General features: G+C 55.8%; 1 protein-coding gene across 3 annotated transcripts in view; it reads left to right on the top strand.

The window, feature by feature from the left end:
• Positions 1-18,217, top strand: part of Cacna1h (calcium voltage-gated channel subunit alpha1 H) — a 57,721-nt gene that overhangs the window by 17,077 nt on the left and 22,427 nt on the right. For all 3 annotated transcript variants that reach the window (XM_033758500.1, XM_033758499.1, XM_033758498.1), the window contains exons 2-4: positions 15,718-15,829; positions 15,995-16,128; positions 16,410-16,507. In XM_033758500.1, coding sequence (XP_033614391.1) covers positions 15,737-15,829; positions 15,995-16,128; positions 16,410-16,507 — 325 coding nt within the window. In that variant the 5' untranslated portion in view covers positions 15,718-15,736. The remainder of the gene's footprint in view (positions 1-15,717; positions 15,830-15,994; positions 16,129-16,409; positions 16,508-18,217) is intronic.

The following is an 18,217-nucleotide window of genomic DNA, read 5'->3' as shown; positions in this document are numbered from 1 at the left end:
AAAGGCTCTTGTGCCCAAGGGCAGCCAGTGGGTGGCATGTGCTGACTTACATCTAGAGCCCTGAAGGGGCTAGCGCTTCATGTACCCCATGTTGTCATTTTGGGGCCTCCTGGATACTTGTGACACTCTCCGGCTTAGCTCTGAGGTGAGGCAGGTTGAAGTCAGCCTGCCCTGCTCTAAGTTGGCCTGTTCAGCCACAGGCCCCACCCTAGGCTGGGCCCATGGACAGTGGGGACATCCTGGTGGGCAGGTGGCAAGGAGAAGGGGCGGCGTCTGCCAGCAGCAGGTAGCCCCAGGAATGTGGGGGGAGAAAGTGGGCTACTACCATGCTTGACCCAGGGGCCCATAGACTGATGGGGCCAGTGGCCAGCAGGAACCCTGTGAGAACTGTGTGACGAGTGTGCCTTGACCTGAGGCTTGGCTTCTGGATGAGGTCGCTCATCAGCACTCGTGCCCTGGGCGCTCATGACCCATCACGTTTGTGCACATGGACAGGGCCCCGGGAGCTACTGTGATACGGTTCTGTCTCTCTTACCTTTTTAGTGTTTAAAACTGGGAAATTTGAAAATCCTTGTTTACATTGTGTTGGCATAATATATTCTGTTACAGAAAATGGCTGTGTTTTTCAAAGTGCAAAGACTGAAGGGAGTGGATGTTGCTTTGGCCTTGCAGGGAGGGTGGGAGAGGGGTTCTTTCACTATGCTCAGAGCCGCTGCCCCAACTCCAACCCCCAGGCTCTTTCCAGTATACCTTGTAGGGAACAATGGCATCTGGAACCCCTACTTCTGAGATCCCAATAGGGAGCTGGGCAGTGTATCCACCTCTGTGTTGTCTCTGTGGCAGGCATCTGGGCTGCCAGGTCTGGCTGGGTCACCCTGGCCCTGAGGCCACCAGGAGGGTCTAAGACTGAGCATAGCCTCTCCTTCCATCCCTTCTGGAGGTACCCACATCTCCTCTGAGGAGCTGAGAACCAAGGAAATGTGAGTAACACTCTCCAGCAGCCAAATATAAATTTAGCTCATACACGTGGAGATGCTTGCAGGGTCTCTGCCTGCACTGTCTAGGAGGCAGGGTGGAGATGGGTAACATCGGGATTCCTCAACGGTGGGCCCCAGAGCTATGTCCAGCAAGATTTAAGGGGTGGGAACTGAGGCCAGGCCTGTCTGCTCTCACTATCAAAGCTACCCCTCCCCCCACAATGGGGCACCAAGCAATTTCTACAACTGCAATGGCTACGTGTGGATAGATAGCCTGCTGTGCTGGGAGGGAGAAGAGCCCCATTGTTAGCTTTAAAAAATGACTCAAACGATTCACAGAGTCTTTCCTTTCTTGGCAATTTCCAAGAATTCTGCTCTAACATAATGGATGGAGTTATTAGGGGATCGATTGAGACTTTGGCGGGAAGCCAGGGTGGGCTACTCAGTGTAATACTTGCCAGGGGACTCCCTGGGGCCCTAGTCTGTGATCAGCTGCTATGGCCAGCAGGAGACACCTGCCCCACCCACCACTGGTCTGGCCCCAGCTCTGCGTTGGTCTGTCCCTGCCTCGGGGGCCGCACGATGCATTGAAACCAAGGTCCTACTGTGTGCATGTACAAGCTCACACACATGAGGCCGCACTGAGTGTGTGATCTGTTGGGAGTGAGGCCCTACTGTGTGGGATCTCCTCAGTGTCCACCCTCCTCTGTGGGAGAAGGCCCAGGAGCGTTCCTCATTCCCCATTTGGGAAAATTTCTACCTTGGGACCCCTGCTGTGGGGTGAGGCGTCATCAGCACAGGAAACAGGGCCTTGAGCCCCCAGGGGTCCCTGCTGTTCTGTCAGTGCCCCATTTTACCCCTACAGGACCCTGGCATGGGCTGCATTGGCCGCAGGTGCCCTGAGGCTCCCTCTTCTCACTGGTCACACTGTCCTTCACTGTGTGTCCACTTGCTTCATGCAGAGTGTGTCACATGTTTGTTCTTCATTGTCCCCCTTTGCCATCTCAGTGATGGCTAGGCCCTGACACACAGTAGGTATTCATTAATCAGCTGGAGGCTGTGGAGTAGCCCCAGGCTTCTTCCTGAAGATCTGTTGGGGTGGGTTTTGAAGGTTGAGTAGAAGTTTAAAAGCAAAAGGTAGTTGAATGCTGCAGATGGTAGGTGAGTTAGGGCTGGATACAGGGAGGTCACATGAGAGTGTCCAGTGGCCGATGTGGCTTTCAGGCTCACTGTGGTCCATGGAGCCTCCCAAGTGTACCGCCCTGCAGCAGCGTAGATTCTGTTCCTGGCTCCTCCCTCCTGGTCTGGAGCTGTACTTCCAGGAGAGGGAAAGGTCACTCTGCTGTGACTGGGAGCACCCCAGCTTACTTCCATCCTGGGCACAGGGACTTGTGTGTCTTGGGCTCCACGTGTAGTGCTTTCCCCTTTTCTGCAAATTGCCTGGCATAATGGCCCAGCTGGGTTCTGGGCTTAAGAGAATTTCAATCCATTAAGCACAAACACTGTAGCTTGAAATATTTGCGCTGGAGCCACCTGACTAACCGTGCCGAGTGGGCTGCCACACAGAGCTCTAATTAGTGCCTGGCAGGGAGCCTTTCTTGTCTCGGGGTGCAGGGTGCTGGGGCACAGCTGTGATGCTTTGGCACAACCCCACCCACTATGAAACCTAACATGCCTTGGTCCAGACAACGCATAGGCCTGCGGGGCAGAAGGATGCCTGTCCTATGTGTGACTCAGTTTTCTGTGGCAGTGGAGAGGGGTTGGCTAATGGAAGTCGATTCTCTGTGACCTGGCAGGTGACATGCCTCAAACCTAAATTTACTCAGGTTGGGAGAGAGTGGGACATCATCATCTCAGCCACCAGATCTCCCCCACACTCACCACTCCCCCAAGTCTCTCCTGACCAGCCTGATTTAAGAACCTGGTACTGGGGACATCATGGCCACACCCCCACATAGGGGTTGAGAGGGGATAAGGGAGCCTTGGGCAGGACAAACATTCATCCGCCAGGACTGCAATACAAAAACCAAAGACAGCAGCTTCAGCAACAAATTCCCTGTCTCCCAGTCTTAGCCCAAGGTCAAGGTGTAATTGGGTGCAGTCTCTCTTGGGCTAGCAGGTGCTGCCTTCTCCCTGTGTCCTCACACAGTCTTCTTTCTGCATGTTGGGACTCTGATCTTTTCCTGTAAGGATGCCCATCAGGTAAGACCAGTACCCTACCCTGGAGGCCTCATTTTATCTGGTGACTTCTGTGAAGTGTCTATGAGCAGTCTTTTTCTGAGGTCCCTGGGATTCAGTGTATGGGTTTGGAGGAAAGAACTCATCATATACTGGAAGGGATAGAGGTGTCTGTGACAGAGGGAGCAGTCCTTTGGGGTGACTGAGTTTGAGCAGGAGGAGCGCGCCTCACAAGGGCCGAATAATGCTTATGTTCCCCAAGTTCAAATGCTGAAATCTTCCTGCAGTACTGTAAGGTGGTATTTGGAGTAATTTGAATTAAATGAGGTCATAAGGGCAGGGCCTTCATGAAGTGGGATTAGTGCCCTGGGACCTTTGTACCATAGGTGGACACAGAGAAGTTATCCATCTACAACCAGGCGTAGACCCTATCCAGAACCTGGACTGATCAGGACTGGACCTTTTCCCCTGAGATGGGCATGTAGGACATGAATCCACTGGCTAGCTAGCCAGGTCCAGTAGGTTCAGTACCTGTATGCTGGCCTCTCAGCACCTGCATGGTGGCTTCAGCAGAGCATAGCTGGAGCCAGACCTGAGGCCTGAACTTTAGGCAGAGTCTCTGAGGCTGTGGTGGCCACAGTGTGTAAATGTCAGGCCAAGGCTGAGGCCCAGGCAGTGGGGAAGGGCCTGGCCTTGGGAAACCAAGACTAGCTAGTTTCACTTTGAAATTGGACTTTCTGAGAGTATGGTCCAGCCTTTGAAAATGTCACTATTAACATGAGTGGCAGAGAGCGGGCAGGGCCAAGCCTGGACGACACCAGATTCATCCTCCGTAGAGTAGCCTTTGGAGTCCAGAGAAGGGCAGAGGGGGGCTGCTTAGGATCTGGGGGCTGGGTCAGGGTCAGCATAGGTTTCCCCAAGTTCTGAGAGGAGGTACCTAGAGAGACAGGTCCTGCCTGGCTCTCAACTTAACATAGGACTGAGAGCTTTCTCCTTTGGGGACTGTGCGTGTCCCTCTGTACAGGGGACCATGTGGCAGTTCCAGTGAAGTCATAGTCTATGCAGGCAGATGAGAATTGTGGCGGCTGATCTGAACCCAAGAGTGGCAGATGTAGAGGGCAAGGAGTTCCTTGGGGCCATGAAGTCTTCTAGGGCTTGACATTGGTAGAAGGTCCAGAAGAGAGTAGGCCTGGTTCATGTCTGCTGGAAGCGAGCAGAGCCTGTGCTGTTCAGGAGGTCAAGCTACAACCTTACTCCCAGTGCCTGAGACTCATTCTAGAAGGTTTTAGGTGCCGCCTGTTAGGGCAGAAGCTTCTGCTGGGACAGAACCCCTTGGGCTTCTGCATGCTACCCTGGCCTGGGCTTCCCCAGGTAGTAGGCAGAAGCCCAGGAGGGGTGGCCCCATCAGCCAGCCAGTCACTGCTGCAGTCTGGAGTCTGCCATGCTGAGGGTCCTTGGGTCAGCAGGTGGCCCTTACCCCCACTCTGGATGTGCGCCCTTTCCCCAGTACTCTGAGATCATGTGGAGGGCCTGTGTGTGGAAGCTGGATGACTGGCAGTTGGGAGGAGCAGCTGGTGGGGGCTGCCACAGGTTGCCTTCCTTCTAAAACAACCCTGTTTTCAGGCAGTGGGAATCAGGTTGTTTGGGGACAAGGCCCAGGGGCACTGCCAGGTACTCGATGTGTCTATCCATGTGCTTGTGCCAAGTATGACCAGGGTTTGCATGCAGAGGCTGAGACCACAGGTCAGCAGTGTGTGGGGAGTCAGGTGCTCAAGCTGCTAGGCAAGGAGCGGCTGCGCCACACTTGCAAGAGCTCCCCGACCCTCAGTGGGCAAATGGTCAGCAGTAATGGCTTGGCAGTACGTGAGAGTGCTGCAGTGGCCGTTGCTGGCCTTGGCTTGCTTGAATGCTGAGTTTTCTCTGGCTGCTGTGTGGTGTGGGATGGGAAAGTGGGGGCACGGACTGAGCTGGGGGCCTGGGCCAGGGTAGGCCAGGCTGCAGGTTGTAGAAAGATATGGACTGGAGCAGTGAGAGACCGTATGGGCCCTGTGACATCTTGGCTGGACTGCCTGGCGGTCCAGCTCAGGCTTCCCGTCCCGGGACGCTGCTGGACAGATGCGTCTAGATGCCTTACCCGGTTGTCTTGTCAGCTTCCTAGCCAGATTGGAGGGTGAGGCTGGTAGGGGAGCTCCAGTCCCCTTTCCCATGGAAGGAGCGCCCAGTCCCCTGGGGCCTCTAATTTGGGCCACAGGCAGCTGTGCAGTGGTGCTCAGGCAGTTATTTCTGGCCCAGAGAATTCCAGCAGTGCTGGCCCCGAGAGCCTGTCTGTGGGCAAGCAGCCACTTTCCCCAGGGTCCCGCTCTGTTCCCTCTGCCCCCTTCTTTCCCTCCCAGGACCCTACAGGGCCTACTGTGGGTAGGGATGTGGCTGGGAAGTCTGCCTTCTGCTGCCAAGACGATGCCTATTGGGGGGAGCACTCGCTGCACCCTGCAGGCACCGGGCCAGAGCTGTGACATGGAGATCATGCACGAGTATCTGGAAATGTGGGAGAGAAACAGGATGGGGTTGGCTCTACTTTCGTGTAGAACATTCCTGGGGAGCCGCGCACCCCCATCCCGCACCGTATCCGCTGACATGGCTGCATGCTGCCACCAAGTGGCTGTCAGGACGTCAGTGCTGCTTCTCTCCCTGCACCTCCTGCCTTCCTGCAGGCACAGTGACTGTAGCAGGGCATCAGGCCCTTTTCCACTCAATTATCCCTTGAAAAGATCCCAAATCAAGCACTTTATTAAGAGCTAAGAACAGACATTAGCACTCTTCCTAAATAGCCTGGTTTTAAAAATTGAGCCCAGTTAGAGGGAACCCTGGGCATGTGCTGCCGTGTGTTTATGAGCAAACCTTGTCTGCTTCCCAGAGAGTGGGGGCTACCTTCTGAGAAAAGCCCAAATCCTGCTCTTGTGCCAAGGCTTGGAAGTATGTGTATGTACACAGGAAGAGAGAGCACATATGCAGGGCCTGCCTGGCTGAGTATAGGGGCTCCTCACCCTCCGTGCACACTGCAGTCGAGGGGAGAGCAGCTCAAGGCTGGATCAGCATAGTGGCTGCCCACATGGGGCAGAGCATCTCTCGTATGCTGCTCAGGGTTGAGGTTAGGCTTGGGGTTATAGGATGTCACCGCCCACTGAGATGCCAGCCTGAGGTGAAGGCAGCTGGGGTGGCAGAGGGACATAGGGCATAAGCCTCTGGAGACCCCTGGCACAGGAAAAGCTAGGTAGATTGTTCTGGCAGCTGTGACCGGTCGTTGGTGGGATGATTTGTCCCTCAGCTGGAGGCTCGTTCCCATAGCAGTCCAGCCGCCCTTCCCCCTGTGACCCAGGCCTCTGGAGAACAAACAGCTCCATGTTTGGCTGGCTCCCCTCGTTCCCCACCCCCAGCCCAGAGAGCTGAGTGTGAGTCACGAAGGCTGGGTGCTGGCTTGGGGGCCACACTCCCTGGGCCAGGCACAATGTAGGATGTAGGGTTAGGAACTCCAGAATGGAAACTGAGCAAGGACCAAGTTAGGTTTAGAGTGCAAGGGAGGGCAGTGGGCAGAAGAGGGGATAGTCTGACTTCCCCGATCCCCCACCCCCAGGGCTAACCCTGAGCCTCATAGAACCTTTCCTGTAATGGGCACAGCTAACAGTTGGCATCACTGAACCACCAGCCTCAGACCAAGCCTCAGGAACACTCTGTGGGGGACCTGGCCGTGAGGTCCTCAGCTAGGCTTATGGCTCAAAGGCATGCATGAGTGACCCTGGGCAGCCACCCAGCCCTGAGGTGGGAGTGATAGGTGAGATACTGCTGGCCCCCCGAGGGCCAGGCAGATCCGTACCTCAGTGCTAAGTGATTGGCTTCCAGGAAGTTCTGGGCTTGGCCAGCTGGCCCAGGGACAAGGTCAGCATAGCAGGGACAACTGGGGGACATGGAGATGCCCCCCTAGCGGGTTCACTGTGCAGAGGTGCTCTCTAGTAAAACAAGGCGTGTCTCCTCATGACTCCCACAAGGCCACATAATCCCTTGTCCCTCCTGGCAGTCCTCGCCTTTCCCGAACACAGACGGGTCCTCTGCATGCACCATCCCCCAGTTAAAGCCCTGGGGATTCTAGCTATACGCTAGCATGGCCGGGGATCCTCTCCACTCAGGCTCAGCTTCCGGGTTTCTCACCTTATCAGCAGATTGTTGTCATGGCAACAGCCTCGGGAAGAGAAACACCTTTCACCTTCACATTCTAGCCGGATGTCCTGCTCCAGGCCTCATACAGACCAGGACAAATGCTGTGTGGGGCTTTTGAGACCTTTGGGATCTCAGTACTGGAAGCTCCCTGGGCACTGTCTTGTCTTGTAGGTCTGGAGTTTTGGTCGCCTCTGTTAAAGCTGGGGCCCACCTTAGGTCATGATAGGACATGGAGGTGGGTCTGGGGAGTTTGTCCAGGACCCGAGGACAGAATGGGCTAGGCCTGGCTCCAGTCCTGGTCCCAGTCTTGCCCCAGTGGCTCAGGCATCTAGAAGGGACTATGGAGCAAAGAGTTGCAGAGACACCTCCTGTGCCCTGACAGAAGTACCCAAGGTCACTTACATAGAACCATGATGGCCTTGGGCTGCTGGGGAGGCCACCCTGTTGGACGCATGAGCCACTCAGGAGGAACAGAGGCGGGTCCTTGAAGCGGCTAGAGCTGGGTGGGTTCAGACTACAGAAACCTATGGTTGAGACTTTTGTATCCAGGCCTCTAGGGAGCCACAGCAGGGTTTGGGACAGGGAAATGTTTTAGTCATCTCTTTATCTGAGAGGCAGATGCTGTGGGCAGCTCTGGCAAAAGCATGGGACATCCTAGCATATCATGGGTGGTGAGCCTGCTATGTGGCAGTCTGCACCAGCAGGAAGTGCTGGAGACAGACCTGGAGTCTTGAGGAGTTGGAAGTGGTGGAGGCTGTGGCGATGAATCGGCTCCTTGGCCTTTGGAGGGTGGGAGGGAAGTCCCCGGAAGTCCCCAGCGTCCAAGCAAGCAGTCCGAGGAGGATGGTGAAGAGATTGGAGTGCCTGAGCCCCCAACACGGCTGGGGACAGACCCCAGCAGGGCGAGTGTTCGAGAGCACATCTATGCACACAACTTCTGTGTCCTGGCATTTGTCAATCCCCAGTAGATCTCTTATTCAGTGCTAGAACGCCTGAATCTGCAAATACTCTGCCACAGATGGGCAGTATTGCAGAGGGAACCTTAACTTGTTAACCTCATCGACCAGCTGGTCAGCCAGGAGTGCACTTGGGGTAACTGTCCTCATTACCTGGGCTGTATGCCAGTGGCCACCCTGCCAGCCCCTGCCTGGGGCACAAGGCTCAGGGGGCTCTAGCTGGACCCTTGGGTCCCTCTGGCCGCAAGGTAGACACTGACCCCCCTCATCATACACCCTCTTAGTCCTGCAGCCCATGATGTATGATCTCTGCCAAGGGTCTTTCAGTGCCCTGGGGATGGTTCAGTTCCAGGCCCCCAAAGCCTCTCCTCCAGTGGGTACCCCTGTAAAGCCCCAAGACCAGGAGTAGACCCTGCCTACAACAGTGGGAGAGAGGTACCCTTGGAAGTCACCAAGTCCAGGACAGTCACCAAGCCCACGCCACTAGGGCATCAGGCCTGGTCTGAGTTGGGGTTAATGGGGCCAGCATCCTAGGGCAGGTGTGCCTTAGCACCTCAAGAAGCAGTTTCCCTGCCTTTGACAGTGACCATAGGCTCCATGTCCCAGGGACCCCAGCCCAGAATGTGCCTTCCACGCCCCTCACCCTTATTCACCCTGAGTCCTGGGGGCATCATTGTTGACCCCTGGGTCCTGGCTTTCTTCAAAGTGCTGCCCCCGCAAACGGGTATTATCGGGGCTGAAAGGAAGACCTGAGTGAGTACATGCTGGGGGACACTTTGGCCCTGCAGGCAGCTTGCATGAGAGATGAGGGGGTGCTGTGGACCCTGGAGAGCCACGTGACAGAGGGGCATCTCCTCCTCTATGCCTCCCTGGGTGCTGAGTCTCTCTTTCTTCGTCTCCATGGAGCTTGGAGAACGGTACCTAGCTTGGGCCGCAGCCAGGCAGAGCTGTAGTTCAAAAGAAAAAGCTTGATACTCAGACTGCAGTGGTGGTTGAAGTGTGCTTCATATACTGTGAAATTAGCCGTTTTAAAGCCAACGCTTCAGTGGTGTTTAGTGTGTTTGAGGTGTTGTGCAACCCTCACCTTCCCCAGCTCCACAGCATTTCTGGCTTCCCAAAGGGAACCTCTCCCAGTTCGTGCTCACTTCCTGGCCCCCAGTAGTCTGCCATCTGCTCTGCTTCTGTGAACTTGCCCCTTCTAGGTGGCTCACAGAGGCTGAGATGCCATGAGGCTGTTTGTGTCTAGATTCTCGTGCAGCTTTATGATCTTGGGTAGAGCAGGTCTCAGGCCACCTCCTCTTTTTTAAGGCTGAGTAATACTCCATCACTTAAATGGACCAAATGTCTGTTGATGGGCGTTCGAGTTGTCTGTGCCTGTGGCTGTTAGGATCAGCGCCACCCTGGACACATATGCACATGTTGAACACATTTCCTGTTGGCCTCAGCATGTCCCCCCACCTGGCACCTTCTACTCACATCTTCCTGGGTGTGTAACTTCCTGATTTATCTGTATCCTGATGCCTGTGTGTGAGAACACAGTCCTTCAGAAGTGTTTTGTGTTGTGGCTGTTATGCATAAATGGGAATGCACACCTCTTCAACTTGCCTGTCATGTCCCATGTGTTCTAGATGTCACCATTTGTTCTACTTTAACAGTAACACATGTCCCTGAGCAACAGTGCCACATAGCATGCTCTACCGCCCCCATAGGCTTGGGGATGACTCTGCCATTTCAACTTTACACACTGTATCCTGGTGCTTGGTCATCACCACTGAGCCTTGCTGGTACCCGTGGCTCGATAAACCTCAGGGAACTCAGTCCCTTTGGCCGCATGGGCTCGATGGCACTTTGGGACTGTCCCAGTCCTAGGTGGGTGGTAGCTGTGCTCAGAGGGGCTGCCAGCCAGACCCTGGTTGGGTTGATAGAGGACCTGAAGCTGTCATCCTCTGGCAAATGGCACAAGGACCTGCTCACATGCAGTTGGGCTAGCAGGTGCCTTGGCCTCATGCTGGACTTCTGTCCTCCTGACAGAATGGGGTGCCCCCATGAATACACATGTGCCTTCTTGAGCAAATTGAAAGGATAAGGTTGAGCGCTCCTAAAGACAGGAGCAAGCAGCAAGCATGGCATGTGGACGGCGTGCAGGCTCCAGGCTATAGAGCAAGCAGGGAGGGGCAGCCCCTACACCCCCAGGGCAGGCAAGACTTGGCCCAATCAGGGGTCCTTCGGGAGAGGGGAGCTACAGAGCTGGGTATGTGACCCTCATGACAGGCAATGTGAGTGTGGGTGTCACTATTGGCCCCTTGCCTTGGATTCCCCAGCTCTCTCCCACCCTGGCTTGGGCTTCACACACCAAGCTGTTGTGGACTTGGCCTAGTGGAGCTTAGCCAGCTGAGCAGATAGTTCTGGGGCCAGTGGACAGAACTATGGCTTGTAATCTTCCCAGCAGTAGGGCTTTGTGGCATCCACCCTAATTTCATGGTGCAGACCAGCAGAGAGCCCTACCCAGAGTCCCTGGGGGCCACTCTGATCTTGAGGGGCTGGGCAGCAGCCATCTCTGGCCCACCCAGTGCTCACCTCCATAGCATGGCCATGCTTCCCATGGGTCTGAGGAACTGCAGCCAGCATGTGGCAATGTGCCCCTGTCCACCGAAGTGAGGGACAGCAGCAGTCCTGTCCTGACCTGTGGAAACACCATTCCTTCCCCTGCAAACAGATGCCTCAGTGTGGGTGAGGATCCAAGGCCCTGTGGAGTGACTCTGCCTAGAAGGTTCGGCGTGGGCGCCCTCAGTGTCTGGAAGAGAAAGTGTCGTGTCCCCCATTATACATACAGGGAGACTGAGGCTCGGAGAGGCTGAGGGGCTGGTGGTGTACAGTTAGGGTCGGGCTGCAGTTTCCCAGCCCCATAGTGGGAATGTCCCTGGGTTGGTAAGCGGGCCAGCCTGGGAGACCCCCAAGTTTGCAGGTTGGAAACTACACTCAAAGCTTCATGTAGACCAGGAGCGCTGAGGTTTGGATGATGCAGAGCCATGCAGGCCTGTCCAAGGACCTCTGCCCCCTCCACAGGAGAGCATGGCCTCTGGGGCCCTTCTGTCTCTGCCGCACAGAAGACAGGTGGCCTTGGTGCAGGAATGCTGGTGTCCACCTAGGTTTGTCACTCAGCAGAGGGGTGTGCAGCTTCTGCACCTGGACCCAGGACGAGATAGAAAGGCCATTGTCATTTTCATCAACAGGCAAGTTCTAGAACAACCCACTGTGGCCCTGTGGGTTTTCCTCTGGACTCCCTGGGGTGAGAAAGTGTAGATGGAAGCAGGGGTTTCCTAGAAAGGTACCCTGCTCTGCTCAGTGGGGACAGAGGCCAGTGTGCTCCCCAGACTCCCCTTCTGCCCCTGCTCCTCACAGATTGCTTTGTACCCAGCCCTGCGCTCCATGGATGTGCCCCAGCAGGAGGGCCGCTTCAGTACCACGGACAGCACCCGGGGGCTGCCCGCTTCCTGCAGCCCTTGTGAGGCCGCTTGGCTTTGGGTTTTGTTTTACAGTACTGGGCATTGAAGCCATGTGAACTCTCCTACTGGGCTACATCCCCAGCCATTTTCATTTTATACCTTGTGAGACAGGGTCTGTCTAAGTTACCGAGGTGGGATTTTAACTCTGGAATTTGCAATCTTACCTCAGCCTCCCCGTACTCCTCAGTGCTAGGATTACAGGCATAGGCCACTATACTGGCTTAGGGTTGCTCTTTCTTTTTTCTTTTTCTTTTTTTTTTTTAAGTACTGAAGATTAAACCCAAGGCCTTCCCATGGAACTACATCTCCACCCTTCAACCCTTTTAACTTTTTGAGATAGGATCTCGATAAGTTGCCCAGGCTGGGCTCGAACTTGTGAGCCTCCTGCCTCAGCTTCCTTGAGTAGTTGGGATTACAGGTGTGTACCACTGTGCTCAACTTTGGAGCAACTTCTGTAGCATTTATTTGAGGTGCACTGGAACCAAGCCCCTCAGGAAGTAGCCCTCTGGTGACCTGAGAGGTCTGTGGATACTTGCATGGACTTCAGCATAGGCCTTTATGGGCAGATGGATAGGCCCCTTTCTGCCACCTGTCCCAGCAGGCCTGAGGGTCTGATAAAAGGGGTTTGTCTTCAAACTGTAGAGCCAGAGTCCGGGTAGGACCTTGGCAGTGTGTGTGGGGGATGGGGGGTTGCTGATGAGAGGGAAGGAGAGTGAGGAAGAGGCTGTCCAGGATAACAGTGTGTGCTGTGAGTTGTGTGGAATATGGGCTGACAGGGTGGGCACTGCGCCGAACGGGTTTCCTCACCACAGGGCCACCTGGGGCCCCTTCCCAACCTCTCTTTGGGCTTGTTCCTTAGTTCTTTGCTGCTCACCAGCTTCAGCCCCGGAGGAGCCCATGAGAGAGGCCACCTCAGTCCTCCAAAAGGGACCCAGGCCTGCAGCCCTACCTGACTGAGTGTCCTGGCTGTTCCTCCAACTCTGCCTCCTGTCTGCACATCAGCCTGGCTTCCACTGACCCGTAGTAGAAATTGATTCTAATCTGTAGAATTTGGTTTTTATTCTGGTGTGAATCTGCAAAATGCTGGGGAAGGGGAGGCCAAGGACTTACTCTGGGGCAACTCTAGATTCAAGATTTAGTTAGGCACCCTGACAGCATGGCCTTAGGCAGAATATTAATGTCTCCATGCCCTGGTGTCTGCTTAGTACCCAGTCAGGGTGGGCTGCTGTCTGAAGCACAGTGGGTTACACATGACCTTTTGTTGCTACCAGAGTGGGATGTATCTGAATATAAGGTAGTCCTGCCTGGAAGTCTTCTAGCAGTGTGTACTTGGTGCAACTCACAGCTCAGGGACTTGCTGGGATTCGGAAGGGTTTTCGGTGGCATAGTAGAGGGGAGTGGGGTGGACGACATAGGACTTGGCCCCGAAACCTTGAGGCAGGCTGTTTTTGAGAAGCATTGTTGGTGGCACCTGCTAGGGAGTGGCCCCAAGTTTGCCAGCCCCTCTTGGCCCACGGGCAGGATGTGGGCACCTGTCGAGGTCCTCAGACAGGCACTGCCCATTCCACTGTTAGGCCAGGGTTCTTGGCAGGGCTTCTCCAAGCCTCCCCAAGAGCCAGGGATGCCTGTACCTCCCCTTTCCATGTCCCCCCAGTCCTTTGGGCCCCCCTCAGCACCAGGAGATGCTATGTTGTAGCCTCAGTTATGGCTGGGGGTGGCAGGTGCCTGATGGGCTTGTGCAGGCAGGTCAGCCAGGTGAGAGAGGGGGCACAAACCCACGTGGTAGTGGATGTCACTTCAGCTCCAGCCTGGACCTTCTTGCAGAAGGGGAGGAGTGTCTCATTCGATGTGGCGCAGGCCTGGGAGAAACCTGGTAGTAGTCTGGGCAGTCGGGGTGGGCTGGAAGCCACCTGCTGGCCTGAGGGTTGGAGGAGAGCTTGGTAGGATGAGGAAGGCCCCAGTTCCAAGAACGTAGTCCCCAAACCCATAAACAGGTGGTAACCCTTTGACCTCTCCGAGCCTCCCCAAGACCCAGAAATGCCTATGTCTTCCCCTTCATGGGCTTAGAGCAGGGGGCAGCTCTCCATCTCCATCTCGATTGTCTGCCCTTGTTGGTTCCTGCCCAGGCCCATGCCGTACTGTCCCTCTGCCTGTGCTGTCCTTCTCAACAGCCCCTGTGCCCCCACACACACCACCTGCTGTTTAACCCAGAAGACCCTTGGGAAATAGCAGTTCCCCACTGAGCCACAGAGGGCATACGAGGCTGCCATAGGCTCTGGAGGCACAGACTCTGGAGTGCAGGGGAGGCCGAGGTGCTGGGGACCCTGCCGGCACAGCTGAGCCCTCCGTCATGTCATGAGTGAGCCCTGCAAGGCCAGGGCACAGGTGGGTGTCCTGTGGTGCTGTCTGGAACTGTAGCCTCTCCTGAGTGAGTGGGGGCAGGAGGGCTCTGCAGCCCAAGGATGAAGATGTGATCTGCCCTAGTGGGAGGCTGATTTCTGTTTTCCACAGCCTCATTATGGCAGAGGCACTTGTTACTGCTGAACCCATTAAGTGTAATTACGACACGCTCTGCAGGAACATGTAATTACAGTGGCGGCTTGGCACCGCCGTGCAAGGACCCCATGGGCTGGGGGCCTGGCTCTAAAGAAGGGAAGATAGTCAGAGACTGGGATGGGTAGGGGCTCGCTCAGGAGGGTAGCCCTGCATCCCCTTGCCTGGCTCCAGGCCTGGCCTGTTGAGTGGGGAAGCCCTAAACCTCGTGGGGCCTGAATCTCCTGGGACCATCCCGTACTTGTCCCTGAGGGCTGAAGTCACAGCCCCAGCAGCCCAGTGCTCCTACGTGCCTTCTTGGAGCACCACTGGCATGTGGCCATGTGCAGGTCAGAGATCGGTGTGGTAGCTAGTCATCATCACCTTGATCCCCAGAGCGACCTCTGAGGGGATGGTGGGGGCTGCAGGGCACTGAGGCTCAGAGGTAGATGACCTGATCAGGGTCACCTGCCGTGAGAGTTGAACTGTAAGGCACAGTCTAGAGCCTAGCCTGGTGTGAGGGTGAGCGTCCCATCCCTGTCACTGCTAATTGCTGAGGTGTGGGGTCAGGGTGCCGCAGTCAGGCCTGTACTTCCCTTGGCTGGTTCCAAAGGCTGAATCTTCCTCCTTTGTGTGTGTGTGTGTGTGTGTGTGTGTGTGTTTTACTGGGGGTTTAACCCAGGGCCTTCACACTAAGCTATATTCCCAACCCTTTTTTTGAGACAGGGTCTTGCTGAGCCACTATTGCCCAGGCTAGGCTCGAATTTGGAATCCGCCTGCCTCAGCTCAGCCTCCTAGAGTTCTAGGATTATGAGTGTTCACATCTCTTTAAGAAAGGTCATTCCTGGGCCGGGGATTTAGCTCAGTGGCTCTGCTGCCTGCCTTGCAAGCACAAGGTCCTGAGTTCAATCCCTGGTACCCAAAAAAAGGTCATTCCTGGTTGTCAGTGGTCTCCATTCTCTTCTCTCCCTCTTGGCTGTAGGCCTGGGGTGGGATGGTGTGGAGTACTGGGTGGGGTGCATGAGTGAACCCCCAAGCGGCCCCCACTGGGCCTCAGGCATGACAAGCAGGCTGTGAGTTACTGCAGCTAAGTTCTTGATGAGCTATTCGGGTGGTTAGGGCAGGGCTAGCTCCCCTTCCCTAGCCTTAAGACTATAAAACGGGCCCAGTGAGGAGAGGGAGGGTATGGGGGGAGCACCACAGCACCACCTGGTGGCCTCCTTCAAAAGGACAATGTCCTTATTCTTGGGCCCCCTAAGCATGCTTAGGTGAGGGTGCAGCCCAGTGGCCTGATGGATACTGGAGTCCTGAGCGGAGAGGAGGATGTTGGTTGAATGTGGTCCTTAATATGTGCACATGGTTCGAGCATGTCAGTATGCTGGTCATCATGCTCAACTGCGTGACCCTCGGCATGTTCCGGCCATGTGAGGATGTCGCCTGCCGCTCTGAACGCTGTAGCATCTTGGAGGTGAGAGGACACAGGGGGCAGGGCATAGATCTGGTTGGGGGCCTCAGGTAGGGCAGGGCTCCAGGGTAGGGCTGGGTGGATCTCTGGTGGGTGGGCCCTTGAGTGGAGTGGGGACTTCCTCCTGCCCTGACCCATGCCCCCCACCCCCACCTGTCTTCCCCCCAGGCCTTTGATGACTTCATCTTTGCCTTCTTTGCTGTGGAGATGGTTATTAAGATGGTGGCCCTCGGGCTGTTTGGGCAGAAGTGCTACCTGGGTGATACCTGGAACAGGCTGGACTTCTTCATCGTCATGGCAGGGTATGGCGGAGTGCCTGGCTGCACTCAGGAGAGCCCCACACACCTGTTCCCCCAAAGGGAGAGAGGAGGCACAAATCTGGGACCTGGATGAGCAGGTGCCCAGCTTGGCCTCTGGTGGGCAGAAGGGTGGGAGGAAGGTCTGTGCTGGGTCTCCCAAGTGCAGCACGTGACAGAAGAGAGTGGATTAAACTGTGGGTCAGTGTGCACGGGGACCAGAGGTGCCAGCTCTTCGGGAGCATGACTCCTCCTGCAGCTCCTCCCTTGAGCTTCCTCTTCCCCAGCATGATGGAGTACTCCCTGGATGGGCACAACGTGAGCCTCTCGGCCATCCGTACTGTGCGCGTGCTGCGGCCACTCCGTGCTATCAACCGTGTGCCTAGTAAGTGTCCACCACCCCTTGGTAAGCCAAATGTGTATCATTGGGAGTCTTAAGAGAGATCCTGGGCCCGGGCCTGGGAGGTGACAGCTTCAGGTCCCTCTGCCCAGCTCAGGTCCTGGCTCAAGGGGAAAAGGGGGAGAGGAGGTTACATGTGTTGCTGGCCTGGGTCCTGGAGGACTTGCCTCCTTCCTGGGGACATCTAAGCTGAGGTGTGCTGCAAAGTCAAAGTGTAAAGGGTCCAGTGCTGAGTGATAGGAGTCACTCTGAATCTCAGGTTCCTCCTGTATGCAGCATCTGGGGCAAGGCTGGGAGCTGAACAGGTTGCAGGTGGCTTCACTGACTGGCAATCCCAGCATGGCTTCTGGATAGTAGAGACACTTATGGCTTAGCTGTCCTGAGGGCTCTGCAAAACCTCACCCTCCCAGAGGGGCAGGGGAACAAGGAGACCTTTGTCCCAGAACAGGACCCAGCCAGAGGAGAGGAGCCTAGCGTGGTAGCCCAGCAGAACACGCCAGCATAGCACCTGGTCCCTGCGGCCAAGCCCCGCCCAGGCATCCACACCTGCAGAGAGAACTCCAGGTCTCTGGTGCAAAGAGGGTCAAGGGAGACCTGCTGTACCTGCTCGTGCCTCATGGAGGGGACTCAGGAATCACGTGGCTGTGTGTCTGGATACCACTTGTGTGGACACTGGCTTTCCACCTGTATCTAGGGATAGTCTGGGGTTTTTCTTCAGAGTACTTAGCCAAGCCTCAAGGCAGTACAGAAATGTCCACACCTGTGCAGGCGTGGCTCCTTGGGCCCACACGTATTGTGCTCGTGCCTTTTGGCCATCTGACCTGGGACCTGGGAGCCTTGCTACCCAAGCTTGTCCACAGCTCCCCCAGTTGTCAGCTACTAGGCCAGATGCCAGCCTTCCACCTTCCTGCCTGGCTCTAACCTGAAAGGGTCAGGTTGGGCTCAAGTGCTAAATGGCCTTAGGCAAGTTACTGAACCGCTTAGAGGCCCAGTTTCCTGCTCTAACAGTGGACAACAGGGGTACTTCCAGGATGGCAGTGAAGGGACGTACATTTGACTGTGGACACTTCCTGGCACCCTCTTCGTGTTCAGTCTTGTCGACAGAGCTGATGGCCCTTCCATATGCTCCTGCCCATGAGAGCAGTGAGGTGACAGATGAAATGCACATGGTCCTGTCCCAAACAGGGGCTCCACCAGGCTGGACCCTGGGTCCCATAAGGAGCCCCAGGATAGTTCAGGGCTGCATTCTCCTACATGTTGGGTCCACTCCGACCCCTAGAACTGTGGGCTTGAAGCCAGTTGCTATCTGGCCAGGATGGAGCTTGCTGATCACCCATCTCCTGTGACTTTTCCTCTCTCTGTGTCTGAGACCTCAGTGTCCCTTCTGGCTTGGACTCCCCTGTGACCTGTGGGCCCAGTCTGCCACTACTACCCTCAGGGGCCCCAAGAGAACCTGGTACCCTTTTGTTCCTGGTCCCTTGGCCCAGGCTCTGCCTGCAGCCTTAGACTGGTCCTGCTTGGGTTCTGTAGAGCAAAGCTTTGTCCTACCTGAAGCCTGGGGACATGCAGGCCCAGGACAGAGGCAGAGGCACTTGGCCATGGCCAACTTGCTTCCTGAATTTGCTCAAGTGCGCATAGCCTACTGCACAAAGCACAGCCTTCAAAATCGCCTCAAGAAGACACAGCCTGACCTTA

Source organism: Fukomys damarensis, unplaced genomic scaffold (genome assembly GCF_012274545.1).
Source record: "Fukomys damarensis isolate Sample0158 unplaced genomic scaffold, DMR_v1.0_HiC HiC_scaffold_34, whole genome shotgun sequence".
Lineage (NCBI taxonomy): Eukaryota > Metazoa > Chordata > Mammalia > Rodentia > Bathyergidae > Fukomys > Fukomys damarensis.
This window is presented reverse-complemented; position numbering and strand designations above follow the sequence as displayed.